This window comes from Thamnophis elegans, chromosome 4 (assembly GCF_009769535.1).
Source record: "Thamnophis elegans isolate rThaEle1 chromosome 4, rThaEle1.pri, whole genome shotgun sequence".
Lineage (NCBI taxonomy): Eukaryota > Metazoa > Chordata > Lepidosauria > Squamata > Colubridae > Thamnophis > Thamnophis elegans.
The window spans coordinates 46,976,264-46,997,139 of NC_045544.1; the positions used below are offsets into that span (position 1 = coordinate 46,976,264).

The window sequence follows — 20,876 nt, forward strand, 5'->3', positions numbered from 1 at the left end:
TGGCTGATTATTTAAAAGAAAGTCAAGAACATCTATTAATTGAAGTAAAGAACAAAAATCTACTGAAGGCCCAACAGACGAAACAAGAATACAGAAAAGATGTGATAAAATCAAGAATGGAGAGTTGGCAGAACAAAGCACTGCATGGCCAATTTCTGGAAAAAATAAAAGATAAAGTGGACAGTGAACAAACTTGGTTATGGTTAACAACAGGTACATTAAAGAAAGAAACAGAGTCACTAATCCTGGCTGCGCAAGAACAAGCTATCCGCACAAATGCCATTAAGGCCAAAATCAAAAAATCCTCTGATGATGCCAAATGCAGACTTTGCAAAGAAGCTGATGAAACTGTTGATCACATACTCAGCTGCTGTAAAAAAATCGCGCAGACTGATTATAAATTGCGGCACAATTCAGTAGCACAAATGATCCATTGGAATTTGTGCAAAAATTATAATATTAAAACAGCAACAAACTGGTGGGAACATCAGCCTGAAAAGGTCACCGAAAATCAGATGGTCAAGATCTTGTGGGATTTCCGTATACAAACCGACAAAATACTGGCGCATAATACACCAGACATCACACTGGTTGAGAAAAATAAGGTCACAATCATAGACATCGCAATACCAGGTGATAGCAGGGTCGCCGAGAAGGAACATGAAAAAATCGCAAGATACCAGGACTTAAAAATCAAAATTCAACGACTATGGCACAAACCAGCAGTGATAATTCCAGTAGTAATTGGCACACTGGGTGCTATTCCAAAAGCACTGGAATTACATTTAAAACAGTTAAAAATTGACAAAATCACCATCAGTCAAATGCAAAAAGCCGCACTGCTTGGATCTGCACGCATATTACGAAAATACGTTACGACGTCCTAGGCCCCTGGGTGGGGCCCGACTAGTAACCAATGCCAAATCCGGCGAAACAACTGGCCGCTGTGATGCAATTGTATAATAATAATAATAATAATAATAATAATAATAATAATAATAATAATAGCTTGCACACTCTAATGATCCTAAAAGATATGCTGAACAGGTACAACCATATCAGACAGTTCTTAGGTGAAGGGCCAGACAAAATTTGCTCCACAACCCATTCAAATATGGTGAATACGAAAAAAATGAAATTTATGCCGGCTGAACCGTCGCCCGAATTAACAAGGGTTCCATTGGATGCTATGGTTCCTGGGCATTCTGCGCAAAATGAGCTACAGGGTTCAGCTCCCTCTGCTATGCAACCAGGGCATGGAGCTGACAAGCTACTGGAGGAAAAAGTGAAAAAGCGAAAAATCTGGACTAGTGAAGAAAAAATATCTATTATGAAAGCTTACTATCAGTCTGAGCCAGCAAAACGTGGATTTCAAAAATGAATGTATCAGATTTGGAAGGTGAACCACACAGACTGTGATATCAGTGAAAAAAGGCTAATGCACCAACTACATGTAATTCTAAGCCACAAATTTTTCACTACAGCAGAATTAATAGGAATCAAAGAGAAAGCAACTAATGGTCTGAGTATACCAACAAAGAAGAGTAACATCAAGAATGATTTGCAGACTCAATAGCAAACTGAGGAAGAAAGGGAGGAAGAGGATGCTGAAATGGATGAAGATAAAGAACAAGAAAGCACTGAAGAACAAACACCAACAGATATTTCTCAATTACCTGAGAAAATAAAGCATCAAATGGAAGATGCTGAAAGAACACATTCACCAAAGCTGAACCAAGTGAGCCAGAAAGAATTGAGAAACGTACTAAAAAAGGTCAATGAGACTGTGCAAGCTGAAACAAACCAGCTGATGTATGCAGCAGCCTTCATAACCACCAAAGAATTGGGTTTGAAAATACAAACGAACCAAAGAGGCAAGAAGAGGAAGCCTAAATGGAAAATTTGGTTGGAATTGAAGATCAAAAAATTTCATGGAGACTTGAGCAACTTGAAGAACCTAAGGCAAGGTCAACTAAAGAGCAAGCAGGTCAAAAGCAACCTGGAAGCAAGATACAAGTTGGAGAATAAAGAGATTGCAATAGTAATTGAAGAGCTGAGGCAGAGGGTTGTTGCCGTTGCTGAAAAGATTAAAAGATATGAAAACCAAGTAACTCAATTCAAGGAAAACTCACAGTTAAGAGCAAATCAGCACCAGTTTTATAAGAGCTTAGAAAGTGGAGATGGAGTAACAACAAATGAAAAGCCTGATAAAGAGAAAGCTCTGAAATTCTGGAAGAATTTGTGGGGAAACAACAAGAAGCACAACAGAAACGTAAAATGGATCAAACAGATTGAGGATTCTATTAAAGTGCATAAAATGGAAGATGTGAAAATAACAAAAGAAATGGGGCAAAGACAGTCAAGAAAAGTGAAGAACTGGAGTGCACCTGGCCCAGATGAGTTACATGGCTTCTGGTTAAAAGTACTTACAAGTGTGCACAAAAGATTGGCAGCCCAAATGAACCAGTTTTTTAAAACACCTGAAAATGATGAATGGATGACAACTGGAAGGACATTTTTGATCCAAAAAGATAAAGAAAAAGGAAAGGATCCTATAGGCCAATCACCTGTTTGCCAACAACATACAAGCTCCTTACTGGTATCATTGCAAACCAAATTTATGGATACTTGGAAAGAAATAACTTGCTTCCTGTAGAACAGAAAGGATGCTGCAAAAATTCAAGAGGAACAAAGGACCAACTGCTAATTGACAAACTAATCCTAAATAATTCAAAGAAAAGACAAACCAATCTGTTCATGGCTTGGATAGCATTTGATTCAGTTCCCCATAGCTGGATCAAGAAATGCCTGAAAATCTTTGGCATCAGCAGCAACATACAAAAATTCATGGAAACTTCAATGAACCTCTGGAAAATTAAGCTTATAGCTAATGAATATAACTGGGTGAAGTTGAAATTAAATGAGGCATTTTCCAGGGTGATTCCCTTTCATCCCTACTTTTTATACTCTCAATGCTACCACTGACAATCATTTTGAAGAAGATGAACTATGGATACGAACTTGCAAAGAAAGGACTGAAAATTTCGCACTTGGTGTACATGAATGATTTGAAGCTGTTTGGTAAAACAAAAGCTGAACTGAATTTATTAATTGAAAGCACAAAATAATTTAGCCAAGACATTGGTATGCAGTTTGGAATTGACGAATGTGCAACATTGGAAACCAAAGCAGGCAAGATCATAGAAGATGATGGAATAGAACTTGAGAATGAAGAAATGATAAAGGCAGTAAAACCAGAAGAAGGCTACAAGTACTTGGGGATTTTAGAGGCTTCTGACTTAATGCATAATAAAGTCAAGGAATTAACTTCAGCCAAGTACATTCGACGAATTTGCAAGATATTAAAGTCCAAATTGAGTGGAGGAAACATCACAAAAGCCATAAATACCTGGATTATACCTGTGATTTGATACTCTTCAGGAATATTGACTGGCCCCAGATGGAGTTGGACAACTTGGACAGAAAAACAAGGAAGCTTATGACAATGAATCATGCTTTGCACCCTAAAAGCAGTGGTGGGTTTCAAAAATTTTTGGAACCTACTCTGTGGGTGTGGCCTCCTTTGTGGGAGTGGCTTGCTGGCCATGTGACCAAGTGGGGGACCTTGCAAAGACTGCAGATGAAACCAGTTTTTCCCCTAACCCTAAGAACAGGAAAGACAAAGCCACTGGAATAAAAACCATCAAGGCATTGTGGGAAATTATAAAGGACAGTGCCAGGAAGCTCATAGAACCAGCAACCACCGCACAATTACCTAAACAACGAACCAGAAACACACAAAATCTGGCAAAGCTGCCTTGCACCAACTTGGCCTGCCCATAGAAAAGCAGCCACCTTGAGACACATGAACCATGCACCAACCTGTACACTTAAAAGCAACATATTGCATCACAAATAAAACATTTGCAAAAAGGAACTGGCTGGGCAGCGTCCCCTGTTAACCTCTCTCTCCTGGGCCATGCCTGCACCCCTACCTGGCCCGCCTGCTGAGTAGAAGGAGGCGGCGGGGATGCGTTGCTGGGCAGCCGGCAGGGCGGAGGTGGGTGTGGCGCTGCTGCACTTGCCCTTGGGGCTTTTCTTATGGACATGTTGGCTGGCGCTGCTTCAGGGCACCCCGGGCGCCGGCTCCTCTGAGGGCAGCCCATTCCCCCTCCCAAGAAGACCATTTTCTTTTTAAAAACACCTCTGCAGATGACCTTGAAAACCTGCGAGGTTGCTTTGGGAGGGGACAGACAGGCAGCATTCCCCCCACCCCATCCCTGGGTGCCTGCAGCCTCAGAGCCTGCAGCAACTTGCACAGTAAAGGCAATTAAGAACTTCTCTCACTCGTGAGAAGATTTTCTTTACTGTGCAAAGGCTTGCTTTAAGGCTGCAGGCTCCGAGGCTGCAGGCACCCAGGGAGGGGAGCAGGGGGAAATGCTGCCCAACTGTCCCCTTCCAAAGCAATCTCGCAGGTTTTCAAGATCACCTGGAGAAGCGTTTTTTAAAAAGAAAATCCTGAAAAACCACAAGATCTGGAGAGACGGGCAACCGGTCTTTTTTTGTGTGTGAGGGGGGAATCCCCAGAACCAGGTTGCCCAGCCAGCACCATGAAGAGGTCCGTGTGGGCTCCAGCGGTTGCAAAGCACGTCAGGAGGGGCATAAGTCCCCAAACCCAGCGGGGAGCCTAAGCAAAGAGGGGGTGGTGAGCTGGGCGGAAGAAAAGGGAAACTACTGCTACTGCTGGATGGGCTTCAGACCAGCAGAGACTCGTCCTTCTTTTTAACCAGGCTGCTGTCAAGAGAGAAGAGTTCAGCGCATGCCATGTGGGCTTGTGCAGCAGCTGCAAAATAGGAGGCAAGGATTCGGCTGTTGCACAAGCCCACGGGCATGCACTGCCCTCTTCTCTCTGACGGCCTCATGGTTTGCTGAATCTGGCACAGCGGCGGGATTCTTGCCTTCGCTAAGAGCTTCGCTGGCCATCGCCGCGCCAGAAAGAAGCTGGTCTTTGGAAAGAACCTCCCACTCCGGAGAGCCCATGCCAGGAGACAAAAGGGGGCGGGCTGGTTTGAATGCAGACGAGCGGGTGGCACGGGGAGACAGAAGGGACAACATACCGTTCAGAAAAGCAACTCCAGGAAGGTCCTTTGGTGGCAGCAGGCATCCTAGAACCTGCTTGCTAGCAAAGGACCTTCCCGAAGTTGCTTTTCTGAGCATGCACAGGGAGACAGAAGGGACAAAATACCGTCTGGGTATACAGGGCCAGGGCAGGCGTTCTGGAACTTACTTCCGGGTCCAGTGACCAACCGGTTCGTGAGAACCGGGGAGGACCGACAGCAACCCACCACTGCCTAAAAGTGATGTTGACCAATTATATCTACCAAGAGCAGAGGGTGGTCGAGGACTCCTACAAGTAAAACAGACTGTGGAAGAAGAAAACACAGCTTGAATGATTACATCCAGAAAAGTGAAGAACCAATGATTAAGGAAGTAAATAAAGGAGGCCTTTTAAAGACAACTAAGTCAAAAGCTGAATATAAGAAAGAAGTAATTGAGAAGCAAGCTGAAAATTGGAAAAACTAAGCTATGCATAGCCAATACTTGAAAAGTATTGAAGGCAAAGCTGACCAAAAGCTAACTTGGAACTGGTTAAGATCAGGAGCACTAAAAAAGAAACAGAAGGCTTTATTTTGGCAGCTCAAGAACAAGCCTTAGCCACAAACTGCATGAAGGCAAAAATTCAACATGTTACCACCAACAGCAAATGTCGCTCTGTAATGAGAAAGATGAGACAGTCAACCATTTGATCAGTGGGTGCAGCAAAATTTCACAAACTGACTACCTACAACGCCATGACCATGTTGCTAAGATCATTCACTGGAAATTGTGCCAAAAGTTTGGATTTGAGTACAGCAAAAACCTCTGGGAACATCAGGTTCAGAAGGTTTTAGAGAATGAGAAAATCAAGATCTTGTGGGACTTCAGAATTCAGACTGACAGGCACCTGACGGGCAGCCCTTGAAGAGTGTTCGGAGACTTCAGCTTGTCCAGAATGTAGCCCGCGTGAGCGATAGTGGGTGCACCTCGGTACACCTACGTTACAGCTATCCTCCGCGAGCTACACTGGTTGCCTATTGGTCTCCGGATACGCTTCAAGGTGCTAGTCGTCACTTATAAAGCCTTACATGGTATTGGACCTGGGTACTTGAGAGACCGCCTTCTGCCGATTACCTCCCAAAGACCCATTAGATCCCACAGACTAGGCCTCCTCCGAATTCCATCGACCGGCCAATGCCTGCTGTCAACCACCCGGAGGAGGGCCTTCTCTGTGGCTGCTCCGGCCCTCTGGAACGATCTCCCCGTGGAGATTCGGACCCTCACCACCCTTCAGGCTTTCTGTATCGCCGTTAAGACCTGGCTGTTCCAGCAGGCCTGGGGCTGCTGAGTTCCATCCCCTCTCGAACTGGAGTGCTAGTTGAGACCTTTTAAAACTGTTTTGTATTGTTGTTTGTCTTTGTTGTTTCCCTTTTGTATGATGTCCCTTCCCTCCAGGTTTGTGAGCCGCCCTGAGTCCCTCGGGAATAGGGCGGCATACAAGTTGAATAAACCTCTAAACCTGGCCCACAACACACCTGACATAACAATAGTTGAAAAGTAAAAAGTATGTTTCATTGACGTTGCAATACCTGGAGATGCACGGATTGAAGATAAACAGCAAGAAAAAATCACAAAGTACCGGGACTTGCAAATTGAAGTTGAGCGATTTTTTTCTCCTTGATTAAGAGGTCATAAGATCTTCTGAGTGTGAAATTTAATTATTTTTGACTCAGCCTAATAATATTTCTCTAATTTTCTCATCCTCCACTGAAGTTTAAGGACCATAAAGTATAGCATGGTATAGTTGATCATCATAATTTCCATAACTAGTTTTCAATCATCAATCTTTATTTTTCTGCAACTTATAGTGGCAAAAACATGAAGTGGTATAAAAATGCATTAATTTCTTCACTTCCCAGTAACTTCATTTACTCCCATTGCTCAATATGGCATGATTTCCTTATTTAGGAAAAATACAAACAATATTTTATATAGAAGCCTAATTATCTTTCCTCAGCCTTTTATTAGATTTATTAGATTTTAAGCACTTAAAAAAATAGAGATCCTGATAAAATAAAAGAAAATTTGGGAAAGTAGAACAGAAAGAGAGTATCAGACAAGAAGAAAGCACAAAGAAAAGGGGTTTTTTTCTGCCAGCCCAAGATTTAAAAAATTAGAAAACTCTTTTATATTATACCAACAAGATATCCTTGCCCTGAACTCTGGGATAATCTTTATATATCATCATCAATGCAGATGGCAATTTGCAAAGGAAGAAAGGTTTTGCTGGTTCCTGCCTGAGTTTGATTAGAATCTAAAAATATATACAAAAAGGAGCAGGAAGAGGGAAACAGGACAATTCTTACACATTTCCTACACTAGGAAGAGATTATTGTGGCTCTAAAGTTAAGAGATAGGTTCCAACTCATTAGTATCAATGATATCTATCAATCTTATGACTTCTTTTAAAAATAATAGACATAGGAGTTTGTGCATCTGAAGAGTAGCAGAATCAGAGTCTGGCATTTTACTTTTACATTTTCTAGAGAAAAAAAAATTGAATCGGTCAATACTTCCTGATGGGGTATAGTAGTAGAATCTTTTTGCAGTTCAAGACAGTTGGGATTCTGAATATTGTCCCTTCACCTTAATTGTACCCTTTGCTTAATTTTATTTAGGTTACAAAATCAATGCCCCAAATCTTCTTAAACCTGAGGTGAGAGAGTTTTGGAAGCGCTTAAAAAGTTGCATTATCTCACCAGAAGAAGGTGGAAGCATAGACCTCTTTGTTCCTCTGGCAGCTTCAGGTCAGTCTAACTTGCCACCCAGAAAAATTGGCATCTTTCCCTTTGTTTACAATAGATCTACTCAAACAGGAAACTCCTTTGATTTGGTTGTGGCTTCAATGGAGCTACCATGTGTTATGCAACGGTTAATTACATGGCCACAAACCATGAGTGGTTTTGCTTCTCCCCTTTTCCTTCCCAACCTCTTTTCCTTTGGGTTGAGCCTTTTAGATGTTAGCCAGAAAGTGGGCGTTATCAGCACTTATTCATGTTTTCAAGTAATTTCCACAGTACAAACATAACCAGGGACATACATTGGTAAAAAGGCAAGATGTTGATTGTAACTACCGTATTTTTCAGAGAATTAGATGCAGCTTTTTCCCTCAAAAAACAGCTTGAAAATCTGGGTGCATCTTATACATTGAATACAGCATTTTTTGCCTTCCGAAACCCCGCCCCTTCACCTAAATGGCTGTGCATAGCCTTTAGGAGGGCAGAAATGCTTGGAGGGCAGAAATGAGCAAAAAACAGTCAGTTTTTTGCTCAATGTCAGCCCCCAGGAGCACTCTATAAGCCTCCTAAAGGCTATGCATGCCATTTTTTTTTGGACAAAAACGGGCTCATTTTTGTGAAAAATGAGCCATTTTTTGTTCATTTTTGGCCCACCCACCCCAGGAACACTCTACAAGCCTCCTAAAGGCTCTTCATGCTCTTTTTTTGGAAACAAAAAGCGGGCCCCTTTTTGCAAAAAACGAGCCGTTTTTGGGAGGTCTGCAGAGTGCAAAAACTTTTTTTTTCTTCAAAATCTTGGTGCATCTTGTGCTCCAGTGCGTCTTATACTCCGAAGAATACAGTATGTGATTGAAGCCCCAAGGCACACGCATGTGCGTGTGTGTGTGTGTGTGCACGCACACCCGCACATGTGTGTAAGTATGATTGTTTTGGGATCACCAACTCCCCACCAATATAATATACTGGCTGAGTATAACTTCATTTAATTTAGCTTCACCTAGCAAAACATTTGGGCTATCCTCAGCTGTATCAGAAGTGGTCTTCAAGAGCCAAAGACCTTGAGAGTTGGTCCAAAGGCCAAAGTCTAAAATATTGTTTAGTGACTTGCTTTTCATGTTCAGATTAAAAAAGAAGGAAGTCTTCTCTGATGGATAAAAAGATCCAGCAATCCAATTTTCTCTGATGCCCTAGCTTTCTCCTTCATTTATTTATAGAATGTCCTGTGAAGAGTCTTTATCACCCTGTGAAATAATATATTATTCACCAACCATTATAGAGAGTGTCATCTCACCTGCCCACCTCCATACAGTATTCTTATCACAGTATTGTTATTATACAAGGCAGAGTTCTTTGATAACAGACTCAGTCAACAGAAATAGCACAAAAGGGTCATAAAATAGGAGGGAAGAGAAAGCAAAAGGCACATACTGATTAGAAACATTATTCCGGGTGATTTCCCCCCCCCCCCAATAATGGCCATAACACCTCATAGTGAACCTATTCCAGAAGGGATGCAATGCTGTGAGATCACAGTAACTGGGTCAAGGAAAGATCTCTTTGCCTTATTCTTTCAAACAGGCTGTAAAATTAAACTGAGGGAAAAGTAACACCACATTTCTTATGGGCTACTGATTGCTCAACATAGAGCATGTGTTTTCCTATCTCCGGGAAGAACAGGCAACTGCATTAGAGTAGAGTAGAGTGGAGTGGAGTGGAGTGGAGTGGAGTGGAGTGGAATAGAATGGAATAGAATAGAATAGAATAGAATAGAATAGAAGAATGAAGGGATCTTGGATGTCTTTTAGCCAACTCCCTGCTGAGGCAGGCAACCCTACACCAGTGATGGCTAACCTTTTTTGGCTCCCGTGCCAAAAGCGGGGGGAGCGCAGGGAGGTTGTGCATGGGCGTGCCATACCCATAATGCTATGTGTGTGATCCAGCGTGCATGTGCGCGCAACCAGCACACCCTCCCCGGATTTTGGCACTGGTTGTTTTACCCCCTCCAGGCTCCAGAGGCTTTCTAGGAGCCTGGGGATGGCGAAAACAGCCCCCCTCAGGCCCTCCGGAGGCTTCAGGAGCTTCCCTGAATCCTGTGGAGGGCAAAAAATGGACCTACTGGGAACCCAAAAGTTCAGGAATTGTGACTTCCGATTTGTCCATAGGGCCAATTTTCGACCTCCAGAGCTTTCAGGAGGCTTCCCTTGCATGCCCTGACAAATGGCTTCGTGTGCCACCTGTGGCATGTGTGCCATAGGTTCGCCATCACGGCCCTGTACCATTTCAGACAAATGGTTGTCCAATCTCTTCTTAAAAACTTCCAGTTTTGGAGAATTTACAACAGGGGTGTCGAACTCACATCGTCACGAAGTTGTCATGTGACGTATTGTGACTTCCCCCTACATGATGCATTTGGCCCACTGGCTGCGAGTTTGACACCCCTGATTTACAACTTCTAGAGGCATGTTGTTCCACTGGTTAATTGTTCTAACTCTTAGGAAATTTCTTCTTAGTTTTAGGTTTCTTCTCTCCTTGATTAGCTTGATGTTTATTTTAGGGTTATTAGCTTGATGTTTATTTTAGGGTTGTAATTGCTACATTCTACATTTTTTCAAATAATGTTTATTAAAAGTTTGAATTAAACAATAAAAGATAATAAAGACTAAAAGAAAAAATGCAAGAAAATAAATATATAAAGGGGGGGAAAACCCTTCTCTCTAAGAAAATGACCCCTCACCCTCTTCATGGCAAGTAGACAGTAAACAATTCCCTAATCCCTTTACCTTCTCTTAGCTAACAAATATAAAGCTCTTCACCTTACATCTATTTCTTAATAATAGGCAAATCAAACAAGTAACTATGTTTTCAATGAAGTTACCAGCAAAAGATCCAAGCAGCGTTCTAAATTTTTAATCAACATATACAGTATAAAACTCAACATTCCTCATCTTGTAACTATTGGCTGTCCTTGACTTATGACCATAATCAAGTCAAAAAATTATGTTGCTAAGCAAGACAGTTGTTAAATGAATTGTGTCCTATTTTAAGGCCTTTTTTGCCACAACAGTTGTTAAATGACTTACTGTTAGCTGTTAAGTGAATTGTGGGGTTGATTTTGCTTGTCGGAAGCCAGCTGGAAAGGTTCCGAAGTATGATCGCATGACCCCAGGAGAGTGCAACCATCATAAATACAAGTCAGTTGCCTAGCGTCTGAATGTTGATCATGTCACTAGGGGAATGCTGCAACAGTCATAAGCATGAAACCCAGTCATAAGTCACTTTTTTTCAGTGCCGTTGTGACTGCGAATGATCGTGAAACAAATGATTGTAAGTCGAGTGTATAACAAAATACCATTTGAAAGTCAAAAAATGGCCCCAATATCCTAATATAAACAAAATAAAAAACCCCAAATTTAACATGAGAGAAGGAACCATTTCTCCTTCACAAAAGACCAGTCCCCAATCCATAACATTCCAAATAATATCTTATCCTCAAATACATGCTACACTTTTACAGGATTACTTTAATCATTTTCAGAGGCAGGAAAAGAGATCCTTTCACAGCTGACTCATCTAACTGGAGCATTCTTCAGGACTCCCACAGGAATAGCTACCGGGTCTTATCAACACAGTAGGTGGAGAAAATTCCTACATATTTGGGAAGATCTACATCAGATATTTGACTGCTGGCCATATTTTAAATCAGCTGCATCCCGTCTTATTTTCCTCAAAGTTGCTTAGATTTTTAACAGATGAGCTTGCTAATAGATTACAGGTGAACAATGACATTTGCTGGCAATGAACTATAGCCAATCAGAAACTGACATATCAAGTTTAAGGATCAGTGATCTGACTTGGCACAATAAACAGATGCAAATGGCATTTTGTAATAGGATCCTGACAGAATCTAAACAAACAGGAGCAGGTTCTTCTAGAATCTTCTCAGCAATACTAAGAATTGAATGGATGAACTATAAGATGCCACTGTAAAACAATGTTGTCTGTATATGCATGTATGCTTCACATGTTATTAAATTGCAACATGTCCAAGCTACAGGTTTGGAACAGGGGAAACTGGAGAAAAAAGAAACAAATTCAATTACATCATTAATACTAATACTTTCATGTTGGAAGTATCAAAGTCTTCCATGGCAAAAGAATTTGCCAGTGACATCATCATTGGCGGTGGGAGCCCAGTTGGGGGCTCCTTTCGTGTCCTCGTGATGTTGCCCATTGAAGTGGTACCATTTATCTACTTGTAATTGCCCACTTTTGAACCGCTGGATTGGCCGCAAGCTGGAGTGAGTGACAGGATCTCACCCTGTCCTGCAGCAGCAACAGGTCTCAAATGTGAGACTGCTGATCATCAGCCCAGTGTTCTAACCTCGTGACCTACCATGTACCTACTACATCCTTTATATGCAGCACTGCTTTATTTTCCAGGGGTTTTTAATACAGAAAATAAAATTAGCATTTTCTTATTTGATACCAGGTTGGTGCCTTCCAAATCTTAGCCAATTCTGGGGGGGAGGGGGTTGGGGGGGTTGTTGCAGAGAGATGGAACATAAGAAATAGTCCATGGAAGGGAAATGATTTTGTATATTACAGTCTCAGTGAATGGCTGGGACATCAGAAAGAAAGCCCTCTCCGTTTCTCTATCTCACTGAAGTAAACTGCAAATATGGCTCAGATTCACCGAGCTGCTGGAAGAGGCACTGGATGTTGTCAGGCAAAAAGCTGAATCCATATTTTTTTTGATTTGCAAAAGAACATGGCTGGCAAAATTCTTGGTAATTTTTCTCATTATGGTCTTCTATGTCTATCTGAAATAGAATTCCATTGGACATTTTAGACTTTTGTCAGTATAAAAATTGCATCCCATCCTAGCAACGGTGTTCAGTTTATTATAAAGATAGATGATATTTTTTGGCCTGGCCTGTACATTACAGATGTGGATTTTTCCATGTTGTTTATTTGTGCATGCTTGTCAGTGGTGGGTTTCTATTATGTTCATTATGGTTCGCTCGCGCGTGTGCGCAATGCTTCTGCACATGCACAGAAGTGTCTGGGTGGGTGGGCAGAGCCTCCTGCCGCCGCCACTACAGTTCACTGAATCCGGGCTGAACCAGGAGCAACCCACCTCTGATTCTTGTATGCCTTCAAAGTCAATGTTGACTCCTGGCAATGGCCTGGATATGCTCCTGAAGTTTTATTGGCAAGATTTTTGCCTTTGCATCTTTCTTAGGGGATGAGAAAGAATGACTAGCCCAAGGTCAGCCAACTGGTTTCATGCTTAAAATGGGACCTAAATTCAGTTTTCTGTTTTCTAGCCTGGTATGTTAATCACTATCGCAAAGTGGCTCTCTATTTACAATATAAAATCTCATTATTGAGTTTGACTCTTGTTCAAATACTCATCAGGTTCAATGCTGTTTGGTTGTAGGCAGTCATCTAGATTTGACTAGATGCTACCAACCAACTCTCTGTGTCTAGATCTGTTTATGTGCATGCTCAAGTAACTGGATAATCAGAATATACAAAATAATCTAATTTAAAGAGAATTCCCTATTTTTGTCCCCCTTTAAACAAAACTATGCAATGACAAGTAGCAACCCTGTGAGTGTGACATCGTAAAGTAACTAATATTTAATACACAGGTCAAATTATGTTTAATACTATGAGTTGGTCCAATATTCAAGACAATGAAGGAATAATCCAGATTTTGGCTAATGGATTAGTGAACTCTCAAGAAGGAAACCATGTATGATAAGTGTAATCTTTTAACGTACTATATATTAATATTATGTTGGCAATGGCATCACTTGACTTCAGGACTTATTTGAAGTCCTTCCATTGGCATCATTGCACTATCTTGCTTCTCATTGCTAAGGAGGCAGGGTATATTACTTTGTGGTGGTGCTGAAAACAAGGAATTAACAACCCTGGTTTCTATGCACAAACTATCATTAAAATGGGCACATCATTGTAATCCCCGTAGCCCTAATGATTCTTACATCTTAGATATGTGGATCAGATCTAAGAGCAAGAAACAATACATGGAATATAAATTTCTCTATGAATTCACTTACTAGCTGATAGCCGTTATGCCCCTTTTCCGACACTCTTCCAGGGGAGGATGTGAGCAGAACAGGGAAAACCTGCAGCATCTTTGTTTACAGGCCAAGTAAACTGGTTATAGCATCCATTTTAGTTAGACCAGAAGTCCCTATTTCAGATCTACATTATGTTTCTTACAGTTCTCTTCATAAGTTGATCTCACACAGAAGGGTATAAAAGAAGACTGAAACTAGGCTTCCTGCTCCAGTACTATGGCATTTATGCACTTAGTGCCACAGTTATAAAGCAAAACCCTATATATATACAGTGTCCGCCGTGTGTGCAAAAAACAGCAGAACATGTTAATCTCTTCCTCTGTTTTTTTGCACATCAATCTGTATTTTTTCAAACAACAGCTGAACAGTACTTCCCCACAAGTTAAGATGCATGCATGTGATAAGCAAGAACGTGATAGAAATGCTAGTTCTATGTTTTGACACAATGCAAATAATTTAATTAGTTAATGAAGAATTCTCTTATTGAGCAATCAACCACAACGTATTTCCTATCCCTGGGCTTTTGTAAAGGTGAAATAAATGTCTATTACAGTCTGCTTGGGAACAGTTGCTCTCAACCTGTTGTTGCTTTGAGAAACAAATTGTCATCAGTATCCTATTGCCACAGAAGGAGATGGCCACAAAGGAAGCCAATCTTAAACAGCCTGAATAATCTGCCATGAGTTTTTCCATATCTTCCACATCTATCTGCCTGTGCATGATAGCCACTATTCTTAGATCTGACAATAAAGTATTAACCTGATCAATGTGTTAATGTCATGTGTTTTCACTGCCTTTCTTATACTGTGTGCTGGGAGAAATGATTCCAGATGAATTCTCTGGTGAATCATGCCCATAACTTGCTACTAAATTAAGATGAAAAGAAATAGTTGAAACATTATCTGTACTTCCTCTCTGACTAGTTGATTGGCAGTGATTGTATCTGCATGAAAGGAAACAATAGGCATATTCTTCTAACCTGTATGATTCTTTAGGAAAAACCCCTGGAATTTCTATCATCTTTCCTCATGAAGAAATGTAAGAATGGAGAACTTGGAGACCAGGATCTCTTGACCAAGGGCACTTCAGAATCAGGATTTGATGTGCTACTTAAGGTACCACAAGGATCAAAAGTTGGGTTTTCGCTACTCCTGTAATTTTTAGTTTTGTCCTTATTCTGTTTGAAACCTTTTCCTTGACAAAGTGAAAGATAAGTGGTTTGTCATAAGATTTGAGGTCTTTCATGGATCATTACTTGATTTTTTTTATTGAGAGGGTATAGTTAGAATAATTTTATATCCCTGAATTGAAAGGAAATTAATACGTAATTTTATTAAAAAGATATTTGCACTCTAATTCTCTGCTTCAGAATTCATAAAATTGAACTCATGTATAATGTATATGTTTCCAGCATAGAAACTGTAATGATTGATGTGGCCTATTTTAGCTAGTGCCGTGCAAGCCAAAGTTATTTCATTCATTTCCTTTCATTTCATTTCATTTATTAAGGACTTATAGGCCGCCCTTCTCCCTGAGGGGACTCAGGGCGGCTTACAATCATAAGGGAAGGGTGTGCAGCAACAAGGGACAAACAATAAGTGACCAAAATAAAATAGTAAAACCACAACATGCATTCAACAGTCAGCACTCGGGCGGGTAAATTGGAACCTATCCCCAGGCCTGCTGGGAGAGCCAGGTCTTGAGGGCTGTGCGGAAGGTCTGGGTGGTGGTGAGGGTACGAATCTCAACGGGGAGATCGTTCCACAGGGTCGGAGCTGCAACAGAAAAGGCTCTCCTCCGTGTAGTCGCCAGTCGACATTGACTGGCGGATGGAATCCGGAGGAGGCCCAGCCTGTGTGATCTAATCGGTCGGAGGGAGGTAATCGGCAGAAGGCGGTCTCTCAAATATCCAGATCCACTACCATGGAGTGCTTTAAAGGTGGTCATCAGTACCCTGAAGCGCACCCGGAGACCGACAGGTAGCCAGTGCAGCTCGCGGAGGATGGGTTGTAATGTGGGCGAACCGCGGTGCGCCCACTATCACTCGCGCGGCTGCATTCTGGACTAACTGCAGTCTCCGGATGCTCTTCAAGGGCAACCCCATGTAGAGCCCATTGCAGTATTCCAGCCTAGAGATCACAAGGGCTCGAGTGACTGTTGTGAGAGCCTCCCGGTTCAGGTAGGGCCGCAACTGTCGGACCAGGCGAACCTGGGCAAATGCCCCCCTGGTCACAGCCGTCAGCTGATGGTCGAAAGTCAGCTTTGAATCCAGGAGGACTCCTAAGTTACGGACCCTGTCTGAGGGGTATAAAATTTGACCCCCCAGCCTGAGTGTTGGAATGTCAGCCAAATTATTGGGAGGGAAGCACAACAGCCACTCGGTCTTGTCCGGGTTGAGTACCAGTTTGTTAGCGCTCATCCAGCTCTTAACGGCCTCAAGGCCCTGGTTCATCACGTCCACCGCTTCATTGAGTTGAGTTTATTTCAGTAGCTCATGCAAATACCTACTGTAAATGTGAAAAGAGGATATTGAAATCTTCAGATCAGTTGTGCCAATCTATGAACTGTATGATGTCTACTTATGAGAACAAGTAACGAGCAGTACTATATATTTTGATTTTAAAAGCAAAGCCCAATAAGGTTTCATCCCAGGTAAGCATATGTAGTGCTGAATCTAAAGAGGCTTTTGAAATAAAAGCAATATGTTTTAATCTCCTTATGGTTGGATATATGAAAAGAAGCTTCCAAGTTGCATAGCCAGAAATCAGATAGTAATACAGCATCAGGCTTTAGATGGTTAAAATAAGCACATTAAAAAAAAGTTGTCTCTGTCTTTGAAATTTAGATAGATGAACCTCAAGATGTGATAGAGAAGCGCCAAAGCTTTGCCAGAGAACTTCTCTTGAGTGAGAGAAAACTACGTGCACATTCTGGAAATTGTGAAAGATGTCTATGTTAAACCATTAAAAGCAGCATTGGCATCCCATCAGGCCATCTTAAGTGATATAAGTATTCCACTCATCTTTTCTGATGTCTTGGACATTTTACAAGTAAACAGGTATATTACATTGATTACTTTGAAGCATTCCACTATTAAAACTTTTTAGAGATAAAACAAGCAATCCCTAGTAACCCAGCACTAATAAATACTCAAGGGTTTGGGAATATAATAATTTGAACTGACTAGTAGATTTTCTGTAGACATAACTTCTTTCTCATCTGGATGGAGGGATGGACAGACAGACAGATAGACTTTTCAGTCAGTGTTGACTCCTGGTGACTGCCTGGACAAGTTTTCTTGGCAAGTTTTTCAGAAGTGGTTTGCCATTGCCTCTTTTTAGGATTAAGAGGAAGGACCTAATATCATCCACCTGGCTTTGTGGTTCACGCAGAGCTAGAACTACAGCAGGGCTGTCAAACTCCCAGATGTGTCATGAGCTGGCCACACCCACACCCGGTTTAGCGAAGGGGAAAAAAGTGCCAATATGTCGCATGACGCTGCCGTTGATGATGTGCGTTTTACACCCCTGAACTTACAGTCTCCCAGTTTCTAATGCCTTAACTGCTACCTCAAACTGGTTCTCTGTGTTCCAGTACAGTTAACTGCTTTCTAATCTGCTTTGTTAAAGAGTTATAAATAGGAGTATACATTGAATATGATTCCAAGTGTTGTTTCAGTGAAAAGCAGGATAGGAAGCTGGACATTTCAGATCAGGAGCAACTGGGTCGATTTCCAAATGAAAGTAGTAGGGGCACTGTTTTCTGTACAAGCCAACCTCAGCCCTGGTTCCATTTCTGAGCGCCTCCATTTCTGAACACCTTAAGAATAATTCAGAAAAATTTGGATAGGTATGGAGAAGTTCAAGAAGAATGATTAGAAGACTGGAAACTGAGATCAGGTGCAAAGCACATTGGTACAGTGAAGTACTACTCTTGTAGTACCAATGCAGTCCTATTCTTTGGAAACTTGGTACAGCTGGGCTTTCTCATGTCATCACCATACAAAAGCACCTCACCTTCACCAGTGGTCCCATCACCGTAGGAATGTGTCTGTCAAGAGAACACCTAAGAAGCAAACCATCAGTGCAGCCCCACTGACCTTTGATATGTTACCTCAACACTTCAAACAGGAATCTTCACTTGCGTCACAAAATGTCTTTTCTAATGGTTTGCTTAGCTTAATAAGTAGGTTTTATGTGGTTATGAAAGCACTTCTCCAATACCCTGGAGGGGTGGCAAAAGACAAAATCAAATGCTATTGACTTCCGGGGGAGGAGTCTGTTGTCGTCGGGGGCTCAACGGAGCTCCCCTCAGAGTTCTGGTCTGTATATCTAAAAGATCTATAGATATCTCCCCTTTTAGGCAGAAAGAAGGGCAGGGAGGAGCTCAGTCGTTAGAATCTCTTTGAAATTCACAGCCTTTTGTCTTTTGCTGTGAACGGAGAAGAGGTTCAACACAAAGCTGAGCTTTTTTTTTTTTTTACTCCAGCCAGATCTTCTCAGCTGTTTTTTTCAGCTCAAGGCAGGTCGTCCTCCCCCCTCAGAACAAATCTAAGCTATTTAAAACCGGTCCGGGCATGCGACCAATGTTCCCTCTAATTTTTTTCAGTGTGAGCGGAAAAGTACAGTGTGTGAGCGGCACAGTTTCATGCCTGAGCACCTAAGAGAGCCACAGTTTGAACTGCTGTCGCGTCTGCTGGACATTTGCGCAACATTCCAAGCGTCAAGCGCCAATTGCGAGCGAGGTTTCAGCCCGATGAATGCCAGACATGAAAAGTGCCACTCAAACACTATACTTTTCCGCTCACCCTGGAAAAAAAAAGGCTCTCTGCTCAGCTTTACATTGTTAGACTGGCTAGGAGAGGACATGGCACCAACAGGGTCCTGGGTCCTGGCATTTTGCAGGCAACCTGTCCTCTCACATTCTTGGAATGCAACCCATCACATGTGAATTAGATTTTGCCAATTATCCTATTAAAAGATAATCCTATTATTCTAAAATACGACTAACTCAATATTAAAAACTGTAATATTTGATGCTGATAAATAATAGCAGTAATTGTTATTTAGTATGAGTAAATCAGTATTGATATATCAATATATATCTATCAAAATTGACAATAAACACTAAAATAACAATACAAATATATAATGTGAAATATAATGTAATAAAGGTAATATATAAATGCAACATAAATGTAATAAAATAATTTTATCATGAAACTCTCCCCCTTTAAAGTAGTAAGATCAATTAAATAGTCTAGCAAGTTTGGACAATATGCTATATGTTATGTTACTTAAGAATATATATACCTCAGAGTCAGATACAACATCCACATCATTTCCAACTGAGTCAATAAAATCATATGCCATGCCAAAACTATTTTAAATAAAGATATGAAATTAATCAAGTATTGCATTTATTTTTCAAAATGAATGTACATTTTTTATTATTAAGTTTGTACCCTATCTTTTCTAACGTTAACCTTTAAAAAGATGTTACATCAGACTACAATACAAGTAATTAAATGAAGACTAAAATAAGTGTTTTGGCATATTGAGCTTTTTATATTCTTTCTAATATTTCTTCCTAGTTGAGAACTTCCTCCTCAGCTTACTTACGCATAACGTTTTGTGCTTTTATGGTTTATTCATTCACTGCTCCATCTTCAGTTTTTTTTCACAGGGGAGGGCTTCCTTCCTTCCTTCCCTCCCTCCCTCCACTCCTTTTGGCCACCAATTTTGATCCAATTCTCTCTCTCTCTCTCTCTCTCTCTCTCTCTCTCTCTCTCTCTCTCACACACACACCCCACACACACACACACACACACACACACACACGTTCTTTGGGGGGGGTTGAATTACTCCGCCTCACTGCGCAAAGTCGGCTCAGCATGTGTTCGGCCCCCACTTACGCCGAATCAAATCCCGCGGCCGGCGGGACCAAGGCAGGGGTTGCATTTCAAAGCCGCCAGTCCTCTTGCTTCTTCTCCTTCACCAGCAAAGCTCCCGCTGGCTTCCCGGCCCATGGCTTTGGCGTCTCTCCCTCCACGCGGAGCACGTGAACTGGCTCCCGCGTTATCCCTCCCCCTTCCTCCTCTGCCGTGCTTTTGAGGCCACGGGAGCTAGTAGGAAGCGGCAGAGGGCCTCGGCCGCTTTCCTATTAGCTCCCGCGGCCTCCAAAGCACGGCAGAGGAGGAAGGGGGAGGGATAACGCGGGAGCCAGCTCAGGTGCTCCGCGTGGAGGGAGAGACGCCAAAGCCATGGGCCGGGAAGCCAGCGGGAGCTTTGCTGGTGAAGGAGAAGAAGCAAGAGGACTGGCGGCTCATCAAAACAAGTCGGGGGAGGTCCTTTGCGGGCGGCCAGTTCTAGCCGCCTGCAAAGGACTTCCCACGTTTGCTTGGTAGAAATCTCTGCGCGGCAGTTAGAAACCTCTGCGCGGGGATTTCTTTTTATGTGCGCGGCCGTTGCAGGCGCGCACCTTAGAGGGAACAGTGGCAGCGACCATTCCTGAAACCTTTTTTGTTATTATTATTTAAAATACCAGCTTCAATCTTACAAAAACTCCCTTTGTTTAACTGTTTTTCAAAATGGCGATTTTATAGCCTTCGCAAATGATATACTTAATCAGCCCTGTTTTCTGAAGACTTCTCTTTACTAATTGCCAAAGTTTACTCAAAGTATTTTATTGCAAATCAAGGTGTGCAGAGACTTTGTTTGTTCGCTTTTGTTCTTTTATAATGGCTCCCCAAGTCAAAAAATTCTAAGCGTTTTCTTAACAATACATCCAAGTAATCGCTATAAAGCCACAGTCTTTGCCTTCTACGCCCCCTACTGGAGATCTGTTAACGAAATAATTTCTTTTTGAAACT

General features: G+C 41.8%; 1 protein-coding gene across 1 annotated transcript in view; it reads left to right on the forward strand.

Annotated features, from left to right (window-relative positions):
* ECT2L (epithelial cell transforming 2 like) overlaps positions 1–20,876 on the forward strand; it is an 80,657-nt gene that overhangs the window by 26,143 nt on the left and 33,638 nt on the right. The window contains 10 exon segments of the mRNA XM_032215356.1: positions 7,776–7,904; positions 11,431–11,527; positions 12,501–12,532; positions 12,535–12,558; positions 12,561–12,637; positions 12,640–12,682; positions 13,550–13,653; positions 15,001–15,120; positions 16,851–16,916; positions 16,918–17,063. Coding sequence (XP_032071247.1) covers positions 7,776–7,904; positions 11,431–11,527; positions 12,501–12,532; positions 12,535–12,558; positions 12,561–12,637; positions 12,640–12,682; positions 13,550–13,653; positions 15,001–15,120; positions 16,851–16,916; positions 16,918–17,063 — 838 coding nt within the window.